The 26014-nt window shown below is 35.5% G+C and overlaps 1 protein-coding gene across 1 annotated transcript; it reads left to right on the forward strand.

Annotated features, from left to right (window-relative positions):
- The first annotated feature begins 719 nt into the window (after positions 1-719).
- Positions 720-9753, forward strand: LOC114316406 (alkaline/neutral invertase CINV2). The gene is made up of 5 exons (XM_028263067.2): positions 720-1052; positions 1801-2213; positions 2454-2885; positions 7294-7852; positions 9113-9753. Exons 2-5 carry the CDS (start codon positions 1830-1832, stop codon positions 9406-9408), a joined length of 1671 nt encoding a protein of 556 aa, XP_028118868.2. The 5' UTR covers positions 720-1052; positions 1801-1829; the 3' UTR covers positions 9409-9753.
- Positions 9754-26014: the final 16261 nt, after the last annotated feature.

The raw sequence follows: 26014 nt of genomic DNA on the forward strand, positions 1-26014 counted from the left end.
TCAGCCGCCACAAACACTGCCTTCGCTTTTTTACTTTTGTATAGAGTAACATTTTACTTTTAGTTTCAAAGTCTCACAGTTTACTTGCTTTTCAGAGTAAAATTTTACTTTTATACAGAGTAAAATTTTATTTTTGTGTAGAGTCTAACATTTTACTAGTTTTTCAGAGTAAAATTTTACTTTTATATAGAGTAAAATTTTACTTTTAGTTTCAGAGTCTCACAGTTTATTCGTTTTTCAGAGTAACATTTTACTTTTATACAGAGTAAAATTTTACGTTTGTGTAGAATCTAACATTTTACTAGTTTTTCAGAGTAAAATTTTACTTTTATACAGAGTAAAATTTTACTTTTAGTTTCAGAGCGTAACATTTTACTCTTGTTCAGAATAAAATTTTATTTTTATACAGAGTAAAATTTTACTCTGAAATACATAGTGAATATGACTTAATAGGAGAGTTGCTAGATATGAGAATAATATAGTCAAAGAAACAAGTTTTAAAATATTAGGGAGTTTTGAAAGTACTTATATAATTCTTATCATTTTAAAAGACAAATTAAATAGTGAGGAGCTATCACTAAATCCCTCTATTTTTTAATTTTTAACCTATTTTACCTGGCACCACCTTCTTATGTTTTTATATATTTTCTCAAAAAAAATTTGAAAATTAATTTTTAACTTACTTTTTTAAACCAAACCTATGTACCCAAATATATTTTATAATTTAAAATCCAAACGCAAAATATACCCAAATTTCCCGGAATTTCTCTATAACCGGTTAATGCCGGTAAGTTTCTTACATTTGGATTTAGATTAGACAAATGCGATAGAGACGGTCCACGCCCCACTCTCTCTCTCCAAAGCTCTCTCTCTCTCTCTGACTATATATACCTGCTACCGCTAACATGTACATTTTTTCCCTTCTTCTTCTTCTCTCTCTCCCCTTTCTTCTCTCTCCTCTTCTCTCCGATCATTTTCCGGCGAAATCACCGCCGGCGTCGTACCGTTCATCCGCCGGGAAATCTCATCCTCCGCCATCTGAGCTATCCAAGGTCTCACTCTCACTCTCTGTCTCTCTAAGCTTTTGATAAATGTGTTATTCGTGATTTCGGGCAATGAACCTATAGATCTGGTTTGTCCGTTACAAACTACTCAATTTGCTCCATTTCCTCTTTAAAAGTTTATTTAGTTACGGCTTTTGTTAGGATTTGATTTCTTTGTTTGACTTTATATATAGCTGTGTTTACATATATATGCTTAAATTATTTATTATTATTATTATTTATTACTGGATCTCGATTTTCTGTCATACGCTTCTTGAGTTCTTGTGACGATATGACAATGTAGTTTATTTTCTAAAAGATGTGATCTTATGTAATGTTTATTTCGGATAACTTATCCGAAACGAATTTATTGTTGTAATTAAATTCCTTTTAGTTTTGTTTGATGAATGTAACTATAAAATTTTAACATTTTTTTCCCCCAATTCTTTCCATAATTAGAAAATTATGCTTCAATTATGCTTGTGGATAGAAGATTTTAACCTGTTAGTTATTTTATTTTTTTATTATCAATCACAATTAGATGTTTGTTATATTACTTTAATTATTTTTCTGAATTTGTAAATTTTGTTGATAGACAATTATTTATTTATATTTTTTATTTTACTGTTGTAAAGCTCCATTATTTGTCATTGGTCTGTCTATTTTCAGGTGTTGTTAGATATGATTTTCTCTGAATGTTTGTGTATATATATATAGGAACCTTTTCCCTCTAAACGTGTATCTGTTTTTGATGCAGGATATCTTTAACTGGAAGAGCTGAGAAATATGGATGTTACTAAGGAGTATGGACTTAGAAATGTGAGTTCTCACTGCTCAATCGCTGAGATAGACGATTATGATCTCTCGAAGCTTCTTGAGAAGCCGAGGATCAACATAGAGAGGCAGAGATCCTTTGATGAGAGGTCACTTAGCGAGTTGTCAATTGGCCTATCAAGAGCCCTAGATAACTTTGAGATCTCATACTCACCTGTTGGACGGTCAGTATTGGATACTCCTGCTTCATCAACTCGGAACTCTTTTGAGCCGCACCCAATGGTTGCTGAAGCCTGGGAAGCTCTTCGCCGATCTTTGGTGTTCTTCCGGGGCCAACCTGTTGGCACAATTGCTGCGTATGACCATGCTTCAGAGGAGGTTCTTAATTATGATCAGGTATAAGGTTTTAACCAAACACTTCGAACACATTAATCTTTGGAAAATGTTGGTTTTGAAACTTTAAGGTGCAATATGTGATGAAATCTGGTCAATTAATATTTGGAAGATATTTGATATCTAAATTGGCATTAGACTAGAAATGCAGTAACCTGAGATTGGCGTTGGTTAAAGTTGGGTTGATTTTGATATTAGAGTTTGAATGAATTTGAAATTGTCCAATTTTTGTTTACTGTCTAGGTTTTTGTACGAGATTTTGTACCAAGTGCTCTGGCCTTTCTAATGAATGGTGAGCCCGATATAGTTAAGAACTTTCTACTAAAGACACTACAGCTTCAAGGGTGGGAAAAGAGAATTGACAGATTCAAGCTTGGGGAAGGGGCAATGCCGGCTAGTTTCAAAGTTCTTCATGATCCAGTTCGTAAATCAGATACTATAGCAGCAGATTTTGGTGAGAGTGCAATAGGAAGAGTTGCTCCGGTTGACTCTGGATTCTGGTGGATTATTCTGCTGCGTGCATATACAAAGTCTACTGGAGACCTAACTCTGGCTGAAACACCAGAGTGCCAAAAGGGAATGAGGCTCATTCTGGCCCTGTGTCTATCAGAGGGATTTGATACATTTCCAACTCTGCTATGTGCTGATGGATGTTCAATGATTGATCGAAGAATGGTAAGATACCTTGTGATCTAGTTTTAATAATGCTGTCGAAGTTCTTATACACATGAATCAAAATGTTTGTGATGCTTCGCTCTTCCAAGACCAAAAATTCTTATACTTATGAACTAAAATGCTTTTGATGCTTTGCTCTGCCAAGACCAATCTAAGTATTTCGTTTTATCATTATTACTAAAATTAGATCTGATGGTGAAAAACTTGGGATTTGCCGTAATTTTCTACAATTCAAATTTTGTTTTGCAAATGAAAGTAAGTCTCTCAACTCTCAGCCATGAACTAATTCACTTGATGCCAGCAACAAGTCCTTCTCTGTTGGTGTTTGTAAGCTTGATGAATCTGATAGTTTGTCTGCACCTACAAATGAGGGCAATTTGTAAAGGCTTTCACTTGGATATATGTTTAGCTTAAAAAATCCGAATGTTATTCTCTATGTTGGATGTATATCAGTCGAGGAGAATCCTCCATGTGAATCATCGTCATGCTTTGACTGTCAAATAAAAATCATATTTTACCGTAACTGAAGTTAATAGATGGAGTAAAGTGGATGATGTTCTAAACAATAATTTCACGAGTCAGAACTTTTCAAAATATGAATATATGTAAGCTTATTACGTGTTAACTATTATTTGGTTCAGGAATAAAATGTTCCAGATTTGTTTTGCCAAAACATACCTGGAAGAGTCACTCCCTGTTGGGAATGCAGCCTGATATTATGCATTGCCCAAGGTTGTTAAAATCGGGATCCTAAGTAGGATCGGTGAGTAGGATCGGATCGAGGATTGTAAGATCCTACTTTCTATTAAAAAAAAGATAAAAATAAAAATAAAAATCATAAATATTAAAAATAAGGTGAAAAATCATAAAATCTATGATCCTACTTGCGATCCTATCATACGATCCTACACGATCCCATGCGATCCTACACGATCCGACTTGCGATCCTGTTATAACATCGATCCTACAACGATTTGGATCGTTTTGGCAAAGTAGGATCGTAGGATCGTACGATCGTACGATCCGGATCGCGATTTTAACAACCATGGCATTGCTCACTACCATGGCAGTGATGTTCTTAACGTTCTTCTTGTTGTTGTTGCTGATTTTTTTCTTCTTCCTATGGTTGCTTACCTTTAGGATGCTACATAAAATATTTGGGTAAATTACAAATACACTCCCTGAAGTTTGATTAAAATACAAATCATCCCCTGTGGTTTTGGAAATTACATTATACCCCTTGAGGTTTCTAATTTCGTAACAAATTACCCCTTTTATTAATAAATCATGAAGTCAATTAATAGTTTTTAATGATATTAGAAATATGTTTCAATTAATAATTTAGATAATTTTGTTATTGTATTAGAGAGCAATTATGAATTTCATTTTTTTAAGTTAATTCTGTTAAATAAAAATTTCTGACAAGGGGGTATTTGTAATTTTCAAAATCACGGGGGGCAATCTATATTTTAAGCAAACCTCAGGGGGTGTATTTGTAATTTACACTAAATATCTTATTGTTAGTTCTCAGGCTTTTGATTGAACATTCTGTTTTGGATTATATGTTCCATCTCAATGTTACTTAATGGACTGAAGTTGAATTGTACTTTCTGTGTCTGGTCATCATTCCACGAGCTCATTCCTATGTACAAAATTCAAATTAGGAAAATGTGTTTGCAATGCTTTATTTACTCTCATGTGGCTGCTGCATTCTGTTGATTTTGCTTCTTATTGGGCAACTATACTAAACATATGGGTTCCTGTGACTGTTAAAGTGAGACTTTTACTAGTGATTTGATTCGTATTGGTGCTTCTTATCTCTCTAGTCGTTTTGTTTTAAGGATCAAATTGTACTTCTCCCTTGTAAGATAGCTGATCTTTTAATTGGTATTGAGCTTAAGATGAAGAAATGTTGAGGATTCTTGTCAGGAATATTATCTCCATCATATAGAACGGTTGATTGTGATTTTGGAATTCAATATTGTTCTTTTCTTTCTTTTTAAATTTTTTTTAATCTGCAGTTGTAGGCAATCTGTAGGTACAATATCTTACATGTAGATGTAGCAATGGTGATTAATATCATACACTAGTAAAATCATGTAGTTTTGTTTACCCTAGCATTTAAAAGGCACAACTTGAAGAAATAGAGTCATGACTGATGGGAAATGGAGTTTCGAACAAAAAGTGTGTTTTGAGACTTTTGTGAAATTTCTAAAATGAACCTTTGTCATGAGGCGAAGCAAATCATTTTAAATGCTGCGAGTAATAAGCTAATGTCATTAAGTTCAATTGTATGCAAAAATTAGTAGTATACAAGCAAGTGATCCATGTTTAAGGTAATATGAGCACTCATTTCTTTGGATTATTGCAAGTATTTATCCTAGCAGTGGTCATTCTGTCAGGTAGCATGAATATTACAAGTATATTATAGCATTCAAGTCAAGTGATCCACGTACCTACCAATGATCATTATGTAGGTGTTCCTTGAATGTTGTTTGGACTATTTTTTGTTAATAATGTAAATAGAAGAAATTAACTTTATTTTTACAGGAATATATATGGAATGGGATACTAAAATGGCACGAGCAAGTAATTATACATTTTTACAAGCAATAAAATTAGCTCTTAGGCCATACTCACGAACCTGAAAATTTCTAGAAATCATTATAGGAGTCTTATTAAGAACAAGAAATCTCTTCATTTAATGGAAGCAAATCAAACGATTGTAAATGTTTTACAAGGCTTTTTCATAAGTACTATTTTAACTTTATTATTACACAGAGTTCTAATCAACACAATGCTTTTCTGAAACTATTAAGGTTGAACTAATTCTATATAAGGACTTGATAAAATAACTCATATTTAGACACCATGCTAAACCTAGATCCAATCAAATTCAAAAGACCAAATTACAAAACACTCCTTGTGGGGTTTAGGGTTAATCTCAATTTATGTCTAGCATTTACAATTTTGCAATATAGTCCTTTAACTTAAGAAATTGTGTCAATCTAGTCGAGCCGTCACACACTGTTAGCAACTTGGACAAAAAATGATCACGTACGCTGCATGTGTGCTTTGTGGAGGGCAATTTAGTAAAATTTTCTATAGTCCATCAAACCCAATCCATATTTACGACCCAACTTTCTCTCTCTCTCTTTCTCCCCCATCGTATAACTCCATATATTTAAAAAAATGGAAGGATTGAATAAAAAATATCAATATATTAAAATTCATTTTTGCTTGTGATTTGAGAAGTTTAAATTGAGAGATTTATTATAGATAAGTGTTATATATATATATATATATATATAAGTTTTTGAATGTCGACCCTAACTAGAATTCCTAGAGCCGCCACCTGTCGTGTTTAGAACTAAGCCTGATATTGGTCCAGTCCAGTGAGGAATGTTCATTTGGATCCTTGGTTCTACTCTAGGTCTATCATTTGGATGGCTTGATAATTAGATACAAAATAATTTTAAATTGGTTTATGTGGAGTATTTCTGTATGTAGCTCAAACTGAAGTAAACATTTGCCTGTTGCGTCTTTTATACTTTTGGCTCAGGAGCATTTCTTTTTTGTTTAGATTCTTTTGTAGTGTATTTGTGGGACTTCCTTTTCTTTTTTTCTTTTTTTCCTGGATAGTTACGTGGCCTCTCTTGTATACATCATGTGTACTTAGGGTATGCGCCTTTTTTTGGTCCTTTCTATTGAAAGACATTTTTATCATAAAGAGGCTATAAGCTATTGATAAAGTAGAGGTACAGTAGTGGACATGGCAGTTCATGTGATCCAAGATATGGTGGTTTAAGTTTTCTTAAGCATCATTTCAATGGTTTTAACAATTGATATAGGCAGGTTTAATGGTTTCATAAGATTTGATTGTAATAATGTGTGTGTAAAGTGTTTCAATAAACTTTCTGGATTTTCAATTTCACCAGTATGACTGGCCAGTCTGGTTCAGTCCTGATAATACTGATTGCAAGATAATTCACTGCATTTTTTTTATTGTCAAGATAATTCACTGCTTTATTGCATTCATCATAACACAATGCAGAGACCAATTCACATATCAAAGGAGAAACATATTTATTATTTATCAAAAAAAAAAAAAAAAAGGAGAAACATATTTATTGAGTTGTATTATTATTCAATCCTTTACTGACACTTAGTAGTTTTAATTTCCAAAAAGAAAGAAAAAAAAAAGTAATTGACCCTTGAGCTGTATTAGTCAATCATTTACTGAAACTTGGTTCAGTTTATAATTACAAAAAGAAAGAAAAAAGTAATAATTACACAGTGTACCTTCACTCTTCTTTCATTTATAATTATTGAATCACTTTAAGAGCTTTGTATTATTCCCCAGAATCTACATATTGGCATATCCTAATGGGAGGTATTCATTTTTCAGGGTGTTTATGGTTATCCTATTGAGATTCAAGCACTTTTCTTTATGGCATTGAGATGTTCTTTGTCAATGCTGAAACATGATGCAGAGGGGAAAGAGTTTGTGGAGAGAATAGTAAAGCGCTTGCACGCTTTGAGTTATCACATGCGAAGTTATTTCTGGCTTGATTTCCAACAATTAAATGACATATACCGCTATAAAACAGAGGAGTATTCTCATACAGCAGTAAATAAGTTTAATGTTATTCCTGATTCAATCCCAGAATGGGTGTTTGATTTTATGCCAATACGTGGTGGCTATTTTATTGGCAATGTTAGCCCAGCAAGGATGGATTTTCGATGGTTTGCTTTAGGTAATTGTATTGCTATTTTGTCTTCTTTGGCTACTCCTGAGCAATCTGCTGCTATTATGGATCTTATAGAAGCACGCTGGGAAGAGTTGGTTGGAGAAATGCCTTTGAAGATATGCTATCCTGCAATAGAAAGTCATGAATGGCGAATTGTAACTGGTTGTGATCCGAAGAATACAAGATGGAGCTACCATAATGGAGGATCTTGGCCAGGTTCTTCCATACTTGTCATTCATTCTGATCTAATGTTTTTACTTTCTGCCATTTGATTATAAATATGACATTGATGATGCGAAACACTTCTTGCTATTGTGTATTGCTGCGAATAGTGCTCAAGGTGGACAGCACAACATAGCTGGGATGAATATTAAACCTTAGCTTGTAGAACTCTTTCTGCCTTGGCCAAATCGTATATAGTCATCATGATCTTAACAGCCACACATAGTCAGAATTAGTCCATGGCAAATTTAGTGCCGAACTCACTAATTAATGATTTGGGTTAATGAATTTTTTTCCTGTGGGCAAGAGTTATATGTCCTATGTGACTCCGAGATAAGACTTTGTTAACTCTCATGAACACTTCTTATTTATCCAGTTTGATTTTTACCTGAAGCCCACTGCGAGGAAATGGTTGAGGTTTTGTATCCTAATTTTGTTAACCTCTAAGAGACTTCAGGATAATAAGATTTATGTAAATAGTCACTCTTATTTGCCTAACGCTTATTTATTTATTTGTTTACCTGAGCTGCTATGCCTGGTGGTTGAGGCTTTTATGCCTTTCTTTGAACACAAATTCACATTTGGCTGTCAGGATGCCAAGATCATACTCGCTTACCCTTTACAATACTTGCCAATATATTCGAGTTGATTTAATGTCTATCCCTTTCTCTGAATGATATGTATTTTTTGACCTTTTTTTTTTTATATTTTTTATATTTTTTATTAAAGAAAAAAAAAAAAATCTGTAAAACAAAACACAAGTCATTAATGGGTTACCACTTTGACTGTCAATTTCCAACATTGGACTCCAAGTTTATCATTTACTGTGTTGTAATGACTATGGGGGGACACTGCATGAATGCCTTCCAAATATTTTCATAATTTGTTCAATTCCATGCATTTCTGATTGATAGATAGGTAGATATACAGATATTTACCACCATTGGAATTTTTTTGCACTTCCAAAGAAATACAGAATTTATTGTATTTTTGTTAAATATGTCAATAAATCCCTCAAGAAAGCCCTAGAAAGTTATCATTTCTAAGCAGAATACACATGTTCTTACCTCTTAAATTTTACTTTCCTGCATTGTACCCCATTCATTTTTCCTTATGGATTCCGGGTTGACGGTGTTTAGAAAACAAAGTTTCTCGTACTTTTTAATTATGTGTTGGTTCCCCAATTAATGTCTGAACTAACCTATTCCCTTGTTGCATCATTTTTTGCTTTTCCCTCTCCTATATCGAATGCAGTGCTTTTGTGGTTGGTAACTGCTGCCTGCATCAAAACGGGACGGCCTCAAATTGCCAGACGAGCAATTGATCTTGCCGAGAGCCGTCTGCTCAAAGACAGCTGGCCGGAATATTATGATGGGACACGAGGGAGATACGTTGGTAAACAAGCACGGAAATATCAGACTTGGTCGATAGCTGGATATTTGGTGGCAAAGATGATGTTGGAGGATCCCTCACATTTGGGGATGATCTCCCTTGAAGAGGACAAGCAGATGAAGCCTATGCTTAAAAGATCATCCTCATGGAATTGCTGAAAAAGCAGGACAACATAGAAACAAAAGAGTAGAGATAAAAAAGAAAAAAAAAAAAGAGACAAAAAGCAAAAGGTGAGTGATCTTGTTATTTATGACAGGAAAAAAAAAAAATTTAAAATCAATTTAACAGAAAAACACTATTCTTTGGCAAAATTTCTATTGTAGGTTTGTTTTTTGAGTTTGGTTTTGTGTAAATTAGGATCTGCCAAACTAAGCATCTTTGTTTCTCAAATAAGAGACTCATTTTGATATTTTGTGATTTGAAAGGCATTTTGGAAATGCTATGCAAAAACAAACTCAGGATAATGTTTCCACTCAATCTATATGAACTTTTTTGCTTTCAAATTTTATCATGTCACATGGTTTTGGGTAATTTTCTTTTGAGTTTACTTTTATCTTTTATTTCGCTAGGACGCCCACGTGTTTATTTTGTGCTTTTGTATCTTAAAATTTTATAGAACCTGAACAAAGTGAAGTATTTTGAAAATTGAAGAATAGTAAATATATATATAGGTTCTGTTTGGTAGGGGTTTTAAAGTTTAATTCTACTGTTTAGTTTGAGTGTGTTGTTTGGTTATAGTTTTAAAAAATTAATTCTATACTCACTTTTTAAAATACTTTTCAAAACACTCACTTTTTAACGTTATATGTCACATCACTCAATTCAAATTCTTTTTAAAACTCACAATTAAATAAATTTTTTACACTCAAATTATAATTTCAAAACTCATAAATTTAAAATACAACTCTATTTTTAAATCATAATACTAAAACTCTACCAAACGTAGCTATAATTTTTCTTGCCAGGCCGGGACATTTTGCGGGTCACGAGCTGTGGGGTTGGGTTGGGCTTTTCTAGTCGGGTTTAAAAAGCTTAGGTCCAAGACAGACCCAAGAAAAAAAAGATAGATGAGAGCAATGCTTGAATTGGGGTATAGGCAGCATACATGGGGTTATAAAGTTGAATTTCATAAAGAAAAATAATTATTGAAATAAAAGTGGGGGTGTGGTGGAGTTGACTGACCCATAGTAAGTAATGAACATAAATTATTTATTAAGTTTAGGTTGGCAAATTTATTCAAAAAAATAATAAATAAATAAACAAGAAACAGTAATGAAATACAAGGGTGGTGGTGGGGAGGGAGGGGAGTCAAGTAGGGGCTTAGTGTTGGGATGAGCCGTCCTTTTGCTTGCATTGCATTATATGCTGTCATCTGAGCTGTCCGGTATCTGCCCCAATTTCCAATTGGAATCCCCTGTGAATAAATGCTAGGACCTCGAATAAGAATTGTGTGGTTGATATTAAATTTATTTAATATGAGATTTATATGTAAAATAAATTTAAATTATAAGAGGATAATTTTGAATAATTTTTGAATAGTTAAATTTAAATTGGTAATATTAAAAAGTTGAAGTACCCAAAAATTTGTGCTAGAAATATACCCAAATTAAGAATGAAAGGTTGAGATTGAATGATGTGTCATGGGATTGAGTGTATATATAAATTAAATCTGAATAATATTTTTAAATAAATTTCTAGATAATTATTAGTTGGTAGTATTATTGTTACCCTATTGGTCGTCCTCACCAGTCTCCATCTTCCACTCTTCTTGAGTATTTTACCAAATTCAAAGACTTTACAAAACTTAACTACCAAACTCAGGTTCTTTTGGACAATAATTATTATTATTAAATCAGCGGTTTATGACTTTAAATTTAAAATTGTATTTCAACCTAGTTCATTAAAATCATGCACGACTTTAATTAATTTATTATGAAATTTAATATAATCTTATTTTCAAAACTTGATTTTAAGATTAAAATTAACTATATCAAACAACATGAGTTTTAAATAATAATAATAAATTCAAAAAAAAAAATTTCAATAAATAAATTTTAAAAAAACTTGGATTTGTATGAAGAGAAAAAAATTATTTACCATCATCTGCGTCAATGCTACACAACATCTCAACCGTTGATGGATTTGCATTATGAGGTCTAGTGGGGTTATGTCGTAAGCCTATTTTAATGATTCAAACCGTTTATATTTAGGGTTGAACCAAGGTAAGGCAGGCAAGGCCGCCTCCTCGGGCCCCCAAATTATGTCTAAAAAATAGGGTCCTAAAATAATTTCAATCTTCAATTACGATTGATTAATTATTTTGTTCTTAAGTTATGTTTGATTTATTAAAATAAAGTTGAATACAGTAATCATTCTATCATAATGTCCATTTTTATGTTTGATTTACTAAAAGAGATTACAAACAAAATAATCATTCACCGTTGTGAGGGAAAAGTAATTTTACAGACTAAGGAATATTCATTCCATTCAATTCAATTTCATTTCAGTGAACCAAACACTACATTATAGTATTAGTAGTTTAAAAATGAAGATTTAAACAAACAATTGAATTAGGGAATTATTTAAAAATAATTGATGGTTGTTTGCCAAATGTATGAATTGTTTATAGAATATTGTTTTGACTATACGAGTTATAATTGCTTCTGGAGAAATAATTTTTTCAAGTTGAATTTAATCAAATTTTACAATTTGATTTACTACATTAGGAAAATTACGAATAAATTAATAGTGTTAACAATTGAACATTTTCAAAATTTGTCTCAATAATTATGATTTACGCCAATAATTATGTGTACTAAGAGGGTAATTTGCGCCGTCTAGCTGTACAAATGGGTTGAGCTAAGGTTTCATGGACAATTGGGTTTGGGCCGAGCTAAACGTGTTTGGACTTCGGATATGGGCCGAGGTTGTGTTAACTTTGTTGTCTTCCAGTGGTGCTCAGGTGAGGTAGGTTGGACCGAGTTATCTTTAGATGACCGGTCAAGCGCAATTGGGCATATGGCGTTGGCCGGGCTAGTTTGAGTACCGCACAACGTTAGTATGGTGGCGTGCTGCGCTGGGTTTGCGCGATGCTGTGTGTTGCTTGGTTGTCTCAAGAACTAGCAGGGCAAAGGTAGTACGGTTGTTTGGTTAAATGCCGTGCAAAGAGTGCTGCCATCTCATTTGGCTTGCATTGATTAGAGTGCGAAAGGATATGCCATATCCTTTTAAGGATGTGATTCCTAGTAGGACTCTGCGAAAGGGAATTAGAGTTTTACTAGGATTTTGCCATGAAAAACTTATAAAAGCTTAGAGCTAATCCAATATTAGGTATTGCAATTTTTGGTACTCAAATTCACAGAGCTTTCCTCCTTATTAATCCTAATTGTTGACTTAGGCATCAGGGGGGTTTTCCGTTACACACTTACTAGTAAACTCACATGTTTTATGATTTCAGGCCATATGACGACTTTTGGAGACAATAGGATTGTACAAGTGACAAATATTTCATGCTTGTACAATTAGCATTGTCTATGGAAATTTCTCAGAACAAACCATTTGATCAATCTCTCTTCTGTGATTTTAATGGCATACAACGAAGATCTGCCGCTTTCCGCCGTCGGTAGCCAAACACTAGAAGCTAATAGGAGGCACAGAGATTTGCCTCCTACCCCATTCTATGATAGAATTGGACCCTCAGAGAAAGAACCCTTACAAGAATGTGTAAGATAAGACACCCTGAACCCCCGAGTTCTCGAAGCCCAGATGGCCAAAGATGACGAAGAATGTCCGACATCTAAGGCTTGGAGAACATAATTAGGGAGCATGATGAGATAATAAAGAAGATGGCGGCAGATGTGGAACTTCTAAAGCTCTAGGTGAGGAGAAAATGTGTTGCTGTAGTGGAAACCCACAATGAACGCACCCAATCTCATCATTCTGGGGACCAGAATAGACATATTATGCTTGTACCTCTGAGTAGAAAAAGTTACAGAATGGGTAATTCTCAATCGAGATCTGTGAGATTGAGAACAGAGGAGTCGTATTCTCAAGGGTGTAGCTATCGCCTTTTGCATAGTCATTGGACCTCATTCATCTATTCCGAATTGCCCAGGTCAAAGGACTTGCGGACAGTCCTTGATGAGATGGCTTGAAGGTGAGAAGTTGCCCAAGCAAGCCATCCACACAGGGTGCCAACCTTGCAGACGTTGACCCCCATGACGCATGACAATACCACGCGCTGCTTATGACCTAGTGAACAGAGTGCTGGCGAGCCTATGAGTATGGCGTTCTCGTAAGAGATTGAGAACACGCCGCTTTCCCCAAGTTTTAACCAACCAAAGTTTTCTATCTATGATGAGAAGTCAGATCCTTACATGCATCTCAGCCACTTTTGACAAGTTATGGCTATTCACAAAAGGAACGATGCCTTGATGTGCATCTTGTTTTCGTCAAGCCTAGGGGATTTGGGCTTGACTTGGTTTGAAAACTTGGCTGAAGGAAGCATTGCTTCTTGGGTGTAGCTTGCTGAGGTGTTTATTACCAGATTCAAAACAAACACCAAGACGCCTAATGAGGTCGATCACTTGCTAGCCATTGACATGGGTGAGTAGGAGGCATTCAATAAGATTGGCGAATGTCCTTCCAACATTACTATTGCTCAATACAGGCCCGGTTTACCAGTCGAGTATAAATTGAAAGACTCGCTAACCATTGTGCCCCCTAACCATGGACCATGGAGGCTCTGATGGAAAGGGTTAACCAACACAATAGAGTGGAGGAAGATGTTGCCTGGCCGAAGGTGAAACCAAGCACGATTGTGGCAGAAAAAAAGGCCACTACCAAAGTCAATATAGTTAGAAATAATGGGATGCAAAGCAGTAACTACAATAAGAACCTCAACAACAACCAAGGTGATCCTCATTTGAACGGCGAAGAAGTGAAAGTAAGGAAATTAAAAGTTTGCATCGCCATCACTATAGAATTCAATAGGCCTATTTACCGTATCCTCAGTGAGATATGAAACGAGCCATATGTTAGATGGTCGACCAAATTAGGAGAAGTGCAAAGACGTTACGATGAAAAGTATCGTTGCACTTATCATGATGAAAGGGCCAAACTACGGATTTTGTGTGGCTCAAACAACACTTGGAAGAATTGGTGGTGGTGGGACACTTAGACTGTTACATTGAAAGTGGAGCAAGGGCAGCCTTCCAAAATCAAGACATGTCGAATGAACTGCCCTTAGATGCCTTTTCTCAAGGAGTCATCAATATGATCCATGAGATCATTAAGCCTGAGTGACATTACGAGTTTAGAGGCATGATAAAGAAGGTTGAACATATGAGGGAAGTTCTCAATGTCTAGCTAACTTTCAAGAGGGGAAAGACAGAAAAGAAGAATGTGATCTCATTCTCTGATAGGGATTTGGCAAGACTCTAGAATCCCCACAACAATGCTCCAATGGTAACTTTGTGTGTCAAGGTCTTCAACATCAAGATGATCTTGATCGACCGAGGCAGCTCGGTTGAGATTATGTATGATGATGCTTTCAAGCAACTCAAGCTGGATGATAGAGACCTTGCACCTACTATGTCTCATTTGGTTGGCTTCAATTTAATGCCAGAATGGCTAGTGGGTAAGATTATATTACCAATCAAAGTGGGTTCAGTAGTCAAACAAGTGGAGTTTTGGGTTTTGAAGGTCCCATCTACTTACAATCTTATTTTGAGAAGAATAAGATTACATACCATGTGAGCCGAAGCTTCAACATATCATCAAGTGGTTCAATTTCCCAATGCACAAGGTGTGATTAACGAAGTCTTGGGAGATCAGATCATGTCCAAAAATGCTTTGTAACTATGAATGGCAACTGGGCTGCCAAAGGATTTGTTCAAATGATAGTAGAACTAGAGGACATAGAGATATTTGCGGATGTTGGCAAGGAGGCCGAGCAAAAGGCCGTGGAAAGACTTGTGGAAGTAAGGGTTGATGAGAATGACCTAGAAAAGTTATTTTTGCTTGGTTCATTGTTGTAGAGCAACGAAAGGAATAAGATCATAGAGTTTATGATCTCCAATATTGAAGTGTTTGCTTGGACACCATATGACATGCCTGGTATTGATCCGAGCTTTATTTTCCAATAGCTCAACATCAATCCACATGCCAGACTGATCATACAGAGAACTCACAAGCAACTATGCACCATGCGAAAATTGTGGCCAAGAAAGAAGGGAACCTATTGGAAGGCAATCAAAGAAGTCTATTACCCAAGGTGGATCTCAAATACTATTGTTGTGCGGAAGAAAAATAGAAAGTGGTGTGTTTGCGTTGATAATAAGACGGTCAACAAAGCGTGCCCAAAGGATAACTTTTCTTTGCCAAGGATTAATCAGTTGGTGGATTTAATGGCATGACATAACTAGCTTAGCTTTCTAGATGCATATCGTGGATATCATCAGATTGCTCTGTATGAGTTTGACCAGGAGATCACTTCGTTTACAACTTCAAGGGGGTTGTACTGTTACAATGTCATGCCCTTTGGTCTGAAGAATGCAGGGGCAACATTTCAAAGGATGGTCACCAAAATGTTTGCTCCATTGCTTGGTAGAACAATGGAGGCATACATTGATGATATGGTGATCAAGAGCAAAAATGAGTCTGACCATCTCAGCGACCTTTTAGAGATGTTTTGAATTTTGAAGACTCACAAGTTGTGTTTGAACACATCCAAGTGTGTATTCGGTGTGGTATTAGAAATTTTTTTGGGCTTCATAGTGACTAACTATGGAATAGAAGTTGATCTTTCAGAAATTAAGGCAATTTAAGAGCCCCCAAAGAAGTGCAACATCTAGCAAGATTGGCAACCGTGCATAACAGATTCATCAGCTGGGCTTCAAATCATTGCTAGCCATTCTTCTAGGTATTAAAGTCTAAGTTCAGTTGGGATGAAGAGTATGACCGCTCTCTGGAGGAATTGAAATAGTACATGTCTTCTCCACCACTCTTGGTGACCCCAATACTTAAAGAAGAACTATATCTGTACCTAGCGGTTTCTCAATATACTGTTAGCGCGGTGCTTGTGCATGTAAAAAGAATACAACACTTGCCAATTTTTTATGTGAGGAAAACTATGCTTGGCATTGAGACAAGGTACTTTCCATTGGAGAAGCTCACCTAGGCCTTGATGATGGCATCTAAAAAGTTGCTGCACTATTTCCATGTGCATACAATTATGGTATTCACTAAATTCCCATTGAAAGCCTTGTTTAAAAGGATAGATTTTTCTAGAAGAATTTTAAAATGGGTAGTAAAGTTGGGACAATTTGGCATTAAGTTCCAACTAGAATGGCAATAAAAGCCCAAGCTTTGACAGATTTCATTGCAGAGTCCTTTCCAGGAACTCATTCTGTTTGCCCAGTTGATCTTACTAAAGAAACCGATCAAGGGGGTAGGGACAGTGGGAATTGCTCAGTTTCCTCTCATCTTGCAACAAGTTGAAGTTCTACCTCAAATAGATGAACCTTGCAACGTGCCATTGAGTGTGACAATAGTGGCATCTTTCACTCGATCCAATGACGCGTTGCAGGGGGTAAAGAGGTAGACCGAGTTGCAGAGGATTTAATTTGCGATGATGTGCCTGAAAGGAATATGATAGGGAAACCAAGCAAAGATAATGAGCAATCAAGTACATCGTTGCGATTTGACGACGTGATTGAGGAAGTCATTGTGATTCCAAATCCAAAAACATCTTTAGATCCATTAGTGTATTAGAAATTGTTCATTGGGGAGATGTGAAAGCTATTTGTGGATAAAGCCTCTAATAGACATGGAGCTGGGCTTGGAATCATCCTTATTTCACTTGATGGTTTGACTGTTGAGCAAATAATTAGACTTGGGTTTCTAGTGTCCAATAATGAAGCGGAGTACGAAGCGTTTTTAGCTGGTCTGAAATCCACCCTCCGCATGAAGACTACCGAGCTAATGGTATACAGTGACTCCTAATTGGTGGTCAACCAAATCTCTAGAGAATATGAAATGAATGATGGCAGAATGGCTACGTACCAAATACTGGTTAGAGAAGAAATCAAGAAATTTGAGGTAATTAGGGTAGAACAAACTGGAAGGGAAGAAAATGCTAAGGCAGACAAGTTGGTTAGTTTTGCAGCGATGTTTGACACAACAGTGCCCAACCCTCTATTGATTGAGTTCTTACCAAGACCAAGCATTGAAGAGCCAGAAGTGGTTAAAGTGTTGTGTGCTGAGCTAGGATCATCCTAGATGGATCGTATCATCATCTTTTCGAAGGACACGATTTTGCCCACTGACAAGAAAGAATCAAACAAAATCTGAGCGAAATAAAAAAGGTTTTGGCTTTTTTCATTTGGAGCACTGTATAAGAAGTCTTTCATTGGTCCATTTTTGAAATGTGTCTACCCTAGCAAGGTTGAATCCTTCTTGTTCGAAATATATGAAATGTGTGGAAGTCATATAAGGGGGAGATTGCTACCCTACCGAACTATTTCTCAGGGCTATTGGTGGCCACACATGCAAGAAGACACGTATAAGTATGTAAGAAAATGTGAAAAGTGCTAGAAATTTGCACATTAAATCCATCAACCAGCTAGAGAACTCCTTCCATTGACAAGTTCGTGGCCTTTTGCTTTGTAGGGCTTGGATATAATAGGGCCTCTTCCAATGGCACAAGGCAATATGAAGTTCCTCATCGCGACAACAGACTACTTCAGTAAATGGGTTGAAGCAGAAGCACTTACAACCACCAGAGAAAAGGATGTGAAGAAGTTCGTTTGGAAGAATATCATCACTCGCTTTAGAGTCCCTAAGGTTTTGATTTTTGACAACGACATTCAATTTGACGGAAGACTTCTCAGGGAATTTTATGAAGAATTGAAGATTGAATTCTCCAACTTTACATTAGCTTATCCTCAATGAAATGGCCAAGCTGAAGCGTCAAACAAAGTAATCCTTGACGGATTGAAGAAAAGGCTTGACAAAGCTAAAGGAAAATGGGTTAAAGAACTACCTCATGTTTTGTGAGCATACCGAACAATCCCTAGATGGTCAACCAGAGAGACACCTTTTGCTTTAGCTTATGGTATGGAGGTTGTTTTTTTGTTTTTGTTTTTGATGTGGAGGCTGTTATCCCATTAGAGATTGGTTTGCACACTATTAGAAGTGAAAATTTTGATCTTGACTTAAATGCGGAAGCAATAGCTTTGAAACTTGACCTTATTGAAGAAAGAAAACAAAAGGTGTTGATTCACATCACAGCATATCAACAAGAGTTGTCCAAGAAATACAACAAAATCGTACACCCAAGACAATTCAAGATGAGAGATTGAGTTTTACGTAAAGTCATGGGTAACACTCTTGTGCCTGGTGATAGAAAGCTGGGTCCTGATTGGGAAGGACCTTACAAAATTGTGGGGTCAGCCGGAAAGGGGGCCTACAACTTGGAAGATTTGGAAGGCCTTGCTGCGTCCAGACCGTGGAACACTGCCAATTTAAAGTTGCTTTATTTCTAGCTTTTATCCATGCATTTTTTTCGTTTTCAATCATTAATAAAATAAGTCGATAATGTTTTTCGGTTTAGAGCTTAGCAATGTTATTGTCTTATTATTATGCTTTGATTGTAATTGAGTTAGCACGACTAAGGGGCAACAGGTTTGAATGCCCTTTGATTATTTGAAATTTTTTAACAAGCTGGGTTTTTAGCTTGGCAAAGTAGGTTGGAGGATGTTTTCAACTTAAAAAATCTTTTTGCTTTGATTGTAACTGAGTTAGCACAACTAAGGGGCAACAGGTTTGAATGCCCTTTGATTATTTGAAATTTTTTAACAAGCTGGGTTTTTAGCTTGGCAAAGTAGGTTAGAGGATGTTTCCAATTTTAAAAATCTTTACTGAGTTGGTTGTTAGCTCGACAGAGTAGGTTGGAGGATGTTTCCAACTTTGAAAATCTTTGTCATGTTGATTTTTAGCTCAGCAAAGTAGGTTGGAGGATGTTTCCAAATTTGAAAATCTTTACCAAGCTGGTTGTTAGCTCGACAAACTAGGTTGGAGGATGTTTCCAACTTTGAAAATCTTTACCGAGCTGGTTGTTAGCTTGGCAAAGTAAGTTGAGGATGATTCCAACTTTGAAAATCTTTTACCAAGTTGGTTGTTAGCTTGACAAAGTAGGTTGGATGATGTTTTCAAACTTTGAAAATCTTTTATCGAGCTGTTTGTTAGCTCGACAAAGTAAATTGGAGGATGTTTCCAAACTTTGAAAATCTTTTACCAAGTTGGTTATTAGCTCAACAAAGTACGGTGTAGGATGTCTCCAACTTTAAAAACCTTCACCGAGCTAGGTTTTTAGCTAGGTGAAATCGTGTTAATTTGTGAGTTACTAGCCGAGCTAATTTGCTCGATAGAAAAGGAAGACCGATTTCGTTGTTTTGTTAGTAAGTGCAAAACTACAGAGGCATTATTCGCAAAAAGGAAAAAGTTTCCATTCATTTCCAAAAGTTACAAAAGGAGAGGCCATTTTCTCGGTTACATCATTCAAAACAAAAAACAAAATAAAAGAGAAATAAGAAATAAATAATAAATCTAAGATTAGCGGACTGAGCTCTTTTTTGACATTTGCTAGGCTCCCACTTGCAGTGTTTCCACCAGGTTGAGTCTATTCAATTCATCCTTACGATCATTGTAATGCCTCAAAACAATAACAACAACCCATCTCATGATATTCCGTAAAAACACAACAAGCGAAATGATAACTTTTCATTTATATTCTTTTATCTTACAAATGATGACATATGCGAATATACATTTATAAATCCCAGATCATGAATATGCCACATATGATTAAATTGAAGTAAAAGGTTATATAGATAAGTTAATGCCTTAATGGCTACATCTTTTCAAGACAATGATTGAGTACAACAAAAGTGAGTTCTACTAAATACAGTTAAAGCACAAGGCTTGTAAAAAAATAATTACAACAAGAAACCAAAATAAGCCTTCAACTCCAGAGTCCTCCTGAGCTAAGTCTTTGGTGGAGGCATATCATCAATACCTGAAAGTTATTTTCCATATAGGGTAAGCTAAAGCCCAGTAGAGATACTTTAACACAATGTATGGAACTTGGCCAAGTTATAAGGATGCACATGCATGCTGTTTGTCAAACATTATACTTTTCCATATCAAAAAAATGCAATGCCTTTACCAATATATTTCAATTATGAAAATACACCTTTATATTAGAAAAGAGGGCAGTGGATACAAAACACTGGGAATCTCTAAGTACATATCTGCTAGTAAGCTATACAAGTACTACCAAATCCATTTTACCGGTACTAACCGGAAGGATCGACACCTAACCGCGCAAGTTTCTAGACTTTCACCAAGGACACACATGCCAATATAATAACCACACCATACCCTCTAACCAGATTCACTAAGATATACACCCATTTTTCTCGAAAACAATACATTTTCAATGTTCAAGTGTGAAACAATGCTCGATGCACAATTTATGAGAAGTTAGTTTCAATTTAACATAATCCTTATGCCATTTCTACAACAATCAAGACTATCCTCCACCAATAATCCAAAACAGATATTTCTAATCAACAGATAATTTTTCAATAATAAATAAAATCTCATAAATTTTAAAATGGGAGCGATAATACATATCCAACTCCACTCTCATTATCAACAGATATATTTTTTTCCATATCTTTCAAAATCCAACATCCTTCATTTTCCTTTCGTAAAACAAACATCAATAATTTTCAAACAAAACTTCCTTTATTTTCAAAAATCACATTTAAAGAAAGATCCTCTCATATTTCAATATAACCCACTAATATACACACTTCCACAGCCTTCTTGAGCATTCATTTGAAAAAAAATCCCTCTTTTATATTTCCCAATCAAACTTTAGGTTTAACCCAAAACCCCCAAATCACCAAACACTTTTCAAGGAGCAAGTAACTAAGCTAAGAAACATATGAGAGGCTGAAGAAATTCCTACCTCAAGTCTAGAAGATGAAGAAAACAAGGGTTGAAGCTTGATGGGACCAAAAACAAGATCTCCTTCGATTAGAATAAAGCTTTCTATGAGCTCTACCTTTTTCTCCAAAGAGCTATGGTGGAGAAATCAATGGGTAAGGGTGTATTTGAGGTTTTAAGCAAGAACTAGAGAGGGAGAGTGAAGACATTAGGGTTTGGGAGGTCTTAGAGAGAGAGAGGAAATGAAAAAGTGATTAAAATACTCATTTTTCAGAGCTGATACATGCGCAAACTGCTCGAGCGACCAAAATACTGCTCAAGTGTAAGGGACAATAAGTGACACTACTTAAGTGACCAAAATATTGCTCGAGCGTAAGAGACAATTAGTGACACCGCTTGAGCGACCAAAACACCACTTAAGCACACAATGACCCTATCTCATAAGTTTTGCAAACTGAAGAAGACCGCTCGAGTGCAAGAAGTATCGCTTGAGCAAAGATACCCTACTTCCAGAATATTTGTAGACCTACAAAATACTAAAAGATTTCAAAGACCGATCGAGCGACCAAAACACTGCTTGAGTGAACAAGAAGAAAATCAAACAACTCCTCTTTGAAAAAACTAACTCCCAACCTATTTCAAACATGACCAACAACTCAACTCGATTATTAACCAGACGACAAAGGATATGAACAACAATTAAAAGTACTAAATCCCAGATCTAAGAGCATGAAATGGGTCGGATCTAAATCGGAACCATTATAATCTTTCCCCTTAAGAAGTTTCATTCCCGAAATTTAAATCAAACCAATAACCACCGGGTTTCAATTCCATTGATCACCAACATTAGTAATAATGATAAAACAAGGTCCTCTAGTACAAAACACTACCATTCAAATTCCTAAAACATTTACAATGTTTACATATTACAACATGAATAAGATTTTCAATACAAGTCTTAAATATTAACAAATAGGTCTGGTTATTTTTCACAAACTTTCGCCCCGCGTTCCCAAGTTGCCTCTTCGACTCCATAGTGTCACCACAACACCTTAACCAATGGGATGGTCTTGCCCCTCAAGACTTGATCCCAAGTATCTAATATGTGAATGGGTCTCTCTTTATACGAGGCATGCTCATTGACTTCTAACTCGGTCCAATCTAGCACATGTGAAGGATCGAGCTCCTATTTTCGGAGCATACAAATATGAAACATGCCATGAACCCTGAAAAGTTGGAGCGACAAGGCCAAATGATAAGCTACCTCCTTAATTCGCTCTAGAATCTCAAAAGACCCAATAAATCTAGGAGACAACTTCCCATTCTTCCTAAATCACATCAGATCCCGTCTTGGCGATATTTTCAGAAACACATGATCCCCTACCTCGAAATGGAGAGGTCACCTCCTATGGTTGGCATAGCTCTTCTGATGAATCTGAGCCGAAGCCAACCTCATATGAAGAAGCGCAATATTCTACGTAGTTTCTCAGATTAGCTCTGGACCTAACATAAGTATATCACCCACCTCAGCCTAACACATAGGAAATCTATACAGTCGGCCATATAAGGCCTCAAAATGTGCCATACCAATACTCGCCTGAAAGCTATTATTGTAGGTAAATTCTACTAAAGGCAAGTGCTTCTTCCATAACCTTTTAAAATTGAGAACGCAAGCCCGGAGCATGTCCTCTAAAATGTGAATGGTGCGCTTGGATTGCCCATCAGTTTGAGGATGATAGGTGGTATTAAAAGTCAACTTAGTGCCCAAGGCAACCTATAGGCTCTACCATAACCAAGCCATAAACCGTGGATCCCTATCCGAAACAATAATCACTGTGTGATGACCCCGACATACGTATTATTTTGATATAATATTTCATTGAGCATAATTGCATGATTATATGTTTAATTTGTGCCTGTCCGTTTGCTTATGAAATATCTGTTAGAATATCGACTTAGAATTTGAAAATGAGAAGCCCAAACAGATTCAAAAATCAAAATTGACTAGTTTAATAGGTTAGTTGGAATACTGAACCTTATGACAAGTTTAATTAAAATTTGATTCGGATCAAAACAATTAGAATAAATTAATTAGACTTGATTAGAAATAGCCTTAATTGATTAGCCTTAATCCTATATAATTAACCTAACGTAATCTACCTATATATGTATGCCTTAATCAAGTTGAGGAGTTCATTTTTGATATCAATTGAGTTGAAATTTAGAGCGATGGAAAGCAACAATTGTAGAGAGAGAAAGAGGAAGAATTGTAGAGATTTGAAGAGGAACTTTAGCTAATTCAACTTCAATTCAAGCTCTAGGTATGGAATTCACCCATAATACTTGCACATAATTCATGTAGAAAATTGAATTCACCAAGTTGTAGGATCACTTACATGTACTTGGAAAGAAAATGTTAGAAATAACTTGAATATGATAGAAATGAGCCAATTGAGTACATGCATGCATAATTTTCCATCTGTGAACTTAATTTTCTACAAAATTCATACATGCATGGGACTTACATTTGTTGTTTTCACAAATTTACACTTCTTATCTCATATATTAGTGTTTTGAAAAGAAAGGAAGACAATTCAATACATTCATGAAGAATTTGGTTTCAAGCTTGGCAATTCATGGTGTTTTTAAGCTCATGGTTTCAAATTTAGTATATATGCATGTTTTTCAATGAGTTTTCATGAATTTGGTACAATCATGCAAGCTTTGAACATGTAGGGTGCATTTTTGAGCTTCAAATTCTATTATGGAAATTTTAGAATTCGTCCACTTCGCTCGAGCGATGAAGTCGTCGCTCGAACGCACTTTGCATGCTCTTAGTATTTTTGTAGACTTTTGTAGTTGGCTTGAGCAACAAAGTGTGCGCTCAAGCGAACTCGGCTTTGCATTGCACTTGGCTCGAGCAAACATCGAGCCTAATTTGACACCATCTAGTACTTTTGTAGTCAGTCCACACCACTCGAGCCACCAAAGGTGCGCTCGAGTGAACACTCTGTTTTTAGCAAATTTTGGCAAACACTCATAAGTGCATATTTGCATCTTTATGCCCTTTCAGGTATTCTTAAGCATCATTTAGACATCCTTAGCCATTGATTAAGCCAGAAACACATGTAAGAGAATTGAATTATAATACACTATCAGTTAAGAACGAGTGCTTCAATGTGTATCTCTATTATGTGTTTGTGCATGTGGTTATCTGAGGTCCAACATCTGTGCCAGCCCACTGTGAGTAGTATCTTTGTAAATATATAATGTAAATGTAATTTGATTAACTGCAAGAATGTTATTTTGATAAAAATGAATTATTGTCTCTTTTGAAAGTAATTGTGGCATCCTTTAGTGAAGCCCTCACTTAGGGATAACAATACCATGGCCCCTTGTTATAGGGCCCTCGTCCGGGAGAAACAATACCGTGGCCCTTTGTTATATGTGCACAGAGATCTCTGATGTTGACCCAAGTGGTCCCTTTGTTAACCTATATGGTCCCTTTGTTAGACCCATGTAGTCCTTTTGTTATGCTTTCGGGCCCTTTGCTTTGCATTATTAGATGTACCACATATAAGCATGATTTGTGAACTTCAATACGATAAGTACTTAATTATGCTTTGCTTTGAAACTCATGTGATATGAATTTGTATTATGATAGATATCATTCATTTAACCTCTTTATGATGATATTACTCACTAGGCTTTAGCTCACCGCCTTCCCATATATATATATATATATATATATATGTAGGTGAGTAAATAGAGTGTCAAGTTTAGGAAAGCCTCAGAAGTCCACATTTTTGTGAAGCCGTTTTGAAGTGCCTTCGTACAGGGCATGCTTGGATGCAAGCGGAGCTGAGCAATATCAACCTTTTTCTTTTGTTTACTTTTGTCATTTGGAAACTTGTTATGTATGGATCTTTTGTATAAGTATCTAAGATGTTGTGATGTATCTACGTACTTATATCTTTGTAAAGAGGTTGAAGTTTTAAATGTCATGAAATTTGCATATATGCACTGCTCGATGGACACAGTTATGTTTTAATATTGCTTCTGTAGTACCTCATTTGCTATTATTAATAATCAGTTTTGTCTTTAAGGTCGGGTAATCTGGAATTACTGGCTGGTCATGGCATAAACCTCTAGGGGCGGGTTTGGGTCATGACACACTGAAACCTTATAAAGTCGCACTATATGTCTAACATACAGATTGACAAGGTAGTCTACCGAGTCACTTGTGCATATAGGTATAAAATGTGCAGATTTGGTTAACCGATCTACTATTATGCATACAACGTCATTACCCCGTTGAGTCTGTGAAAACCCATCTTTAATTATTCCTTAAAGAAAATAAATAAATAAATAAATTAATTAATTTTGTCTACAGTCTATCTGAATTATATATTAGTGTAAAAGTTAGTTTTAAATTGACTCAATTCAATCACTAACAAGACATTATAAAAAAATAATAATTTTGTGGGTGTTCAATATTTGTTGTTTATAAATTATTTTAATTATGATTCAATATAATAATTATTCTTACTAAATACCTTAGTTAAAAATCTTAGTATGTCAATTTTCAGAAACCCACACACAAAAAAAAGAAAAAAAAAAAGAAAGAAAAAAAAAGAGGGAATCAAACCTTTGCAGAATTTTGGTGGAGGCTTTCCACATGTTGATTTGCATGCTTGTTTAGGGAAGAAGAGCTAATGATGCTGTTGGAATTGAGAGAAAGAAAGCCAT

The sequence above is a fragment of the Camellia sinensis genome, chromosome 3, assembly GCF_055761805.1.
Source record: "Camellia sinensis isolate YWXY chromosome 3, ASM5576180v1, whole genome shotgun sequence".
Lineage (NCBI taxonomy): Eukaryota > Viridiplantae > Streptophyta > Magnoliopsida > Ericales > Theaceae > Camellia > Camellia sinensis.

Bases quoted from the DNA above. Each gene is read 5' to 3' on its own strand.
- LOC114316406 (XM_028263067.2), top strand. From the start codon at position 1,830: ATGGATGTTACTAAGGAGTATGGACTTAGAAATGTGAGTTCTCACTGC. The intron at 2,214-2,453 runs GTATAAGGTTTT...TTTACTGTCTAG, and splicing joins AGGTTCTTAATTATGATCAG to GTTTTTGTACGAGATTTTGT. The intron at 2,886-7,293 runs GTAAGATACCTT...TTCATTTTTCAG, and splicing joins CAATGATTGATCGAAGAATG to GGTGTTTATGGTTATCCTAT.